General features: G+C 36.6%; 1 protein-coding gene across 3 annotated transcripts in view; it reads left to right on the top strand.

Annotated features, from left to right (window-relative positions):
• The window catches only part of LOC124163362 (replication factor C subunit 1), a 44,839-nt gene extending 38,889 nt beyond the window's left edge, over window positions 1–5,950 (top strand). For all 3 annotated transcript variants that reach the window (XM_046540227.1, XM_046540228.1, XM_046540226.1), the window contains 4 exons: window positions 1,109–1,254; window positions 1,853–2,093; window positions 3,240–3,440; window positions 4,634–5,950. In XM_046540227.1, coding sequence (XP_046396183.1) covers window positions 1,109–1,254; window positions 1,853–2,093; window positions 3,240–3,440; window positions 4,634–4,780 — 735 coding nt within the window. In that variant the 3' untranslated portion in view covers window positions 4,781–5,950. The remainder of the gene's footprint in view (window positions 1–1,108; window positions 1,255–1,852; window positions 2,094–3,239; window positions 3,441–4,633) is intronic.
• Window positions 5,951–6,247: the final 297 nt, after the last annotated feature.

Genomic DNA, 6,247 nt, shown 5'->3' with positions numbered 1-6,247 from the left:
TATTTTCAGAGAGAACTGAGAAGTTCATTTGTTTTGCTATTATGAAATATGTACTTTGAAGACAGACCTCATTGATACGAACAAGAGATATTACAACGTAAGCCTGGCTATCAGACGCACTAACATGAGTTACTTAGTCTGAAATTCAACCAGGATATCACTAAGGCAGCACCATATAAATGAGAAATTAATGAAGAAATTAATTAACTTCACTTGGACTGAAATTGGAGAAAACTTTCTGATGGCTCTCTTCTGCCTTTATATTTTATACCATACTATTCAGTTACTCATTACCCATGGAAGAGATAGTAGGAATAGTCCTGATAACACGAAATTAGCAGTATGTGGGGGAGTACATTGACATGACTGCTTATGTGTTTCCTACTGTAAGAGCCAGTAGCATACACTATAGTGAGATAATGCATGCTCCAATATTTTTTAATCATGAGTATAAGCTTATCTCTCCTCTAAATTGTGTAATTTCCATGTGCCTTGAAAAAAATGCCATTTTTTCCCGTGACCATGAATGAGAATTTTTTTTTACTAAAAGGAACGCCGGACTCATGATTTTTTTTCATCAGGATCTTTGCTCATACATTAATGATTATTTTAAACTGAACCATGAGTCTGTATTCGCATGGCCTTTCCCTGTGGATGCTCACAATCGAAAATGGTACAAGCGAGATTTTTTTGTAAACTTTATTTTTTTGCAGCTGACTTACTTCATGCAGTGAATATTTAATGACAATCGTGGGATCATTATGGACTCCTTAGCTTTAGAAAAAAAAATCATGTCTTTTCATCTCACGGGAATGGAGTTATGGATGAAAATAAAAATCACCATGTGTTGCACGTTGCGGCAATTTAGGGGTCATGCTCAAATTTCAATTACTCATATTTCATTAACAATTGACAATTGGAGGCTAAAATTGCACACAATCTCTAATCATACCATGATGTTTGATCATGGCAAGTTTCATGAAAATCCGAGTCGGTGGGTGTCATTTGGTCAAAATATTGGTTGATTTGACATGGAATGACCCATTTATGAGTATTTAACTTGTTTTAGGTATTATTCTTAATTGAGTTTTCAATTGATTCTCCTCAGGCCATATTTTCTAGTGTTGTACCGGGTGCATTAATGGAAGGGCACATGACTGGGCAAATTGATTTTCCTGCATTTTTAGGGAAGACTTCCACCAAGGGTAAAATGGAAAGATTGGCTCAAGAGCTTAGTTTGCACACCAGAGTTACGTAAGTAGATGCCTTAATCACTCACTCCCATTATTCCCTGTTTTTCTGAAGGAAGGACCAAAGCATGATTCGAATTCCTTGATTGCCTTTTCCCTGAATTCCTGATATCATACGAATCAAAGAATCTGGTCAATGTTGTGGTCTGCAGGGTGTCCAGGAAAGCATAAAGGTTGATTTCTGGCTCTTTGGAATTTTTTCCCAAGTAATTAATGCGGATTTCACATCCTGTTCGCCTTTCAAAATTGGAGTATAACACAATGTAAATATGTTGTGTTAGCATTGATAAATGTATTACTAAGTACCCTATGACAGTGTATACCATATATGCCTGAATATAGTCCCCCCTTTTTTTCTAAAAATACCAAAGGTAAAAGTAAAGGGGGGGACTATATTCAAATGCATTTTCTTTACTTTTCCCGAAACTGAAGCCTCAAAATTAGGGGGGGGGCTATATCCAGAGGGGGGCTATATTCGGAGAAATACGGTATAATCAACCAAGTTTTTAAATTACAATTTTTCAGATGAATTCGTTAGAAGTGATACTCTAGTTTTGGTATTTCATTTAATGTTTGTTAATTAATTCTATTTTCTCTAACAGCACAAGAGCCACAAAGCAGTCCATAAAACTGGATTATCTTTCATATCTGAGGGATGCTATTATATCACCACTTATTCAAGAGACTAAAGATCAGAGCAGAGGGGAAAGCAGTGGGGTCCACATCAAAGAGGCCCTGGATGTGATGCAGGGCTATAGCCTTCTTCGAGAAGATTTAGATTCCATAATGGAGCTGACCAATTTCCCTGGCAGGCCCGACCCTATGGCTCTGGTGTCTTCCAAGGTGTGTTGTTGCTTTGTGGCAAAAATGTATTTGAGATTTTCAAATACATTTTTGGCTAGATGTTTTTCAGTTTTTTTGTGTTTTTAATACTCCATTAATAAATTTTTATTTAATCATTTGGTGTAGATATGTATTGTGCAGTGATAATGTTACTGTGGATTGTTTGTGAGTGGATCTTACTAATGGTGGAAATTTGAACCATTTGCTGGTGACATAATTGTGTTTTTGAAACAGAGAAGTTAAATTTCATCCATTTTTTAGCATTGCCATATCTAATGCAAAATATGGCAAATAGAAATTGTTTAAGCTGCTATAGCTTTGTAACGAAGGAGTTTTTACCATATATTCACGGGACAAAACATGCTCAAATTTGTTTCTCGTAATTTTTCTTGAAATATTCAAGAATCCTCATGAAACATCACCTACATCTACAAAGACATTATCCTCTCTTGATAATTATAACATCACATTTTTTTCACCAACCCTTTTCTTATAAATGAATATATTTAGTGACTTTTCACTTGGTTGAGTGGAATGATTGCAATTTCTAAAATGAAAGTATATTTCGAGAGAAATCCATGATTCTTTTGATGAAAATTTTTTGAAAATGACTCAAGTTTGCAAATGTTATTGTCATTTTTCATGTTATTCTTAGGTTTGAGAGAGATGAAGTGATATATGCCCTTATACAAAGCACATTCTGTTCTGCCCTGAGTTCACATTTTTTTGGATAGTAATTACTTGGTACTTGCTTCAAATTTTAATTATCACCCCAGTTAAATGAAATCTCCCTATGAAGCAAAAAAAGTTTTCATCAACTCTCTCCTCCAAAGCCCTTCAACTCAACCCATTCTTATATGACTCAACCTATACCTCAGAATGTGAGAGAACAATGATTAACTTCTGGGGAATAACTTGAGAAGCTGTTGGCGGAAGTCAGTGAGCCCTATTAACAGAGAATGAAAGGGGATACCGTGATGAGCAAGTTGCTTTGTTTGCCATTGAAACTCCATCTAGAATGCAGTGGAGGAACCAAAAAAGGTGTTACAATATTCCTATGCCAGTGTGCACTCTGGTTATTCCTTTCTCTGTGTTTGCATGCATTTGTTCTTGAAAATTGATTTCCTTTTTGTTTATGAACCACAGGTCAAGGCTGCCTTCACTCGTGCGTACAACAAAGAGGGCATAATGACTCCCTATGCTGTCACAATGGCTGTGAAAAAGAAGCGTGGAGGTGGAGGTTCATCGGAAGACTATTATGGAGAGGAGGGTGAGGGGGAGGAAGGATTGGAGGATGCAGATGAAGAGGAGCAAGAGGAGGACATCGACTCAGATGCTATGATCAAGGTATTTGCTAGATGAAGGAAGAAACATCACAAAGTAATTCACAGAGCATATCCTTGTCTGTTGCCTTGGCAATGTTTTGGGCGATATTTTGCCCTGTAGATGATTTGACGCATGAGTATGTCATTTTGTACTTACTACCAATCTCATCTTTGACAAAGTCGAAACGTATCCTGTTCATAAGTGGGACAGGATACATTTCGTAAGTACCTTAATAAGACATAGTTGTAGGCTTCATCTGGTGGAAATAATTTATATCATTCATTTTGAAGATTTTTCATTCTTATCTGTGCTTTTTAATAAATACTGCCATAGTTTTAATTATGCCTTAAGTCTTCATCTGGCCTGTTGATATTTTGAAACCCCTCGACATTTTGACAATTGCTTTGGTTCATTGCACACTGCCCCCAACTCAACTTCAATGCAGCAAATTCTTATTGAGTCTATATCCTTAAAGGTATGCAGCTTACATTTTTGCCTCATAACTTTCCTTGGAAGGCTAAACTCATAACAAAATTTTTCCAGTGCCATGTTCAGATGTTCATGTTGCTTTGAAGACCTGTCGATATTAGTCTACTGTAGCTCTGTTTTTGATTTGCATCTTTAAATAGATTGAATTAGCTGCTCTTCAGTAACTGCAACCCTCTTATCACCGGTTTTTTCCAGGGTTAACAAACTTTCTATGTTCAAAGTTTGTTAACCCTGGAAAAAACCCTTCAATTTCCAACCTTTTTACCTCCTCTGGTTTTTCCACTCTCCCCTCCCCCTCACGCCTTGCACTTCTACCCATTCCAGCCACCTCCTTGAGCACTTTCCACCCCATTTCTACTCTCTCAGTTGTACCTTGAAAATGATGTAGTAACATCGAAACTCGAGTCGAATTAAATTTTATTTTTGTGGAAAACTGCAAGTCAGTGTTTCATTATGAATCAATTCCACTCCATCTCGCTTGATTCTTCGAATTTTATATCCAGTTAAGATTTTGCTGGGTATGAAAACCAACGTTTATGAATTCTTCTGTTAAAGCACATATGTTTAATTTAAGTAAACTACAATAATTTGCTTTTCCATATCTAAACCATTCTTTGTGGCTGCATCATGGTTCATGTTAGCGTGAAATTGGATAACTTTCAACTCTAACTTGTTTGTAGACCTTGTATGTAGTCTTACTCAAGCAATTTTTTTTACTTTGATAGTTGAAGAAACCCAGTGCTCGTGGTCAATGCAGTTCAAAAGGTGATTCAGGCAGGAGCAGTGGCAAGGACACTGTTGCAGAAGGAGGCAAGGGCAAAGGTCGTGGGAAGGGAGCTAGCGGTGGTCGGGGAGGGAAGAAGCGGTCGTGATGTCCCCCTGTGCTTTGCAACTGAAAGTGACTCCTAACGCTTTTGTGTGTTTTGAGGTGAATGAGCGAAAGTGTGAAATGAAGTTCATTTGTTTGGTGACTGAAAGTCCTACATTGGGGAGAGAGTGATTCATAAAAGCTACCAAGAACTGTAGACCATCCGCTGGGTGAATCAATGAGCTAGGTAGAATCGACTTCTTTGCCTTCCTTTCACCCTACCTCTATGGATGGTTTATTTTCTCTATCATGAAATGGTTTGGAAGTATTTGGAAATTTTTTGGATGCAATAATCAGCTCGTGACAGAAACCAGTTATCTTTTACAAATATTCTCCTGCCCACTAATTTGTACCTGATAGTCTTGAAAGGTTTTCATGAAAAATTCCATTCGAATCTACCATTTAATATAACAGTATGATTAATATCTTCATCTACTGTTATGTCTTGACTATAATTAATCAATGGTGTCTTTGTATTTTTCATGCAGAAGCCATAGTTTATGGTACACCTGTCGACAAATTATGAGTGAATAACTAAAGTAGTTGATCAATATTAGTTGAACCACTTCCAGTGAGAGTAAAAATGCTTTGGTTCCAAGTGTTGCCATTATTCAAATTCTCCTGAAACAATCCATATAAATCACATTTTTTTGTGTTTTTAACTGGTATACTAGAAATATAATTTTATCCATATGACATTGATGCTGGAATATTTAAAGCCTCCATCTGCAGTTCAATCTTATATTATGTTTGTTTCAATGCTTTTCAATCAATTTATTGGGTATAATTTGCTAATGAAAGGCGAACTTAATTTAATGTAAGATATCACAGAATGAATGTCTTTGTACAATCATCATCGATGGTGTGGTGTTTTGGTGTAAATAATATAAGGCTTGGAAAGTACAAATCGATGATTTTAACCCACTCAATGTCTATTGGCTGCAGTACTCAACATGCTCACTCAACGACATGATCATTATGAAAACAGTGGCTTTGACATTGGTGAGAATAGTTACTGTGACATAGTGCACTGTATAGCGTACAATCCAAATAGTTTTCTTGGCACATACCAGTATTTGATTGTCAGCTTTCTATGTAGTATTTATCTGAAATATTTTTATAAAATTATATTTAGTGAACATAACTTTAAAGTAATAAACACTCTCTACATGTATTCTCATCATTCACTCACTCACTTTATGATTCTGCCCTAAGGTTGGTGTTGAAACCCTGAATGGGACCTATTGGGTACAGTCCTGAGGCTAAGCTTATAAGTCCAAGTCTTTTACTCCTGGACCTCAAAGGGTAAGGGGTGCAAGAGAAAAGGAAGGAGTCGCTGTCATGATTTAGGAGTCTGACAAAGCTTCCAGGTTGGGAATTGGGATGGAGTGGAAAAGGATGGAAGACTCTTGTGCTGTCAATAGAGAAGAATGTTAGATCATCATATGAAGAGAGATTTTTCTCTAGATGA

Source organism: Ischnura elegans, chromosome 8 (assembly GCF_921293095.1).
Source record: "Ischnura elegans chromosome 8, ioIscEleg1.1, whole genome shotgun sequence".
Taxonomy (NCBI): Eukaryota; Metazoa; Arthropoda; class Insecta; order Odonata; family Coenagrionidae; genus Ischnura; species Ischnura elegans.
This window is presented reverse-complemented; position numbering and strand designations above follow the sequence as displayed.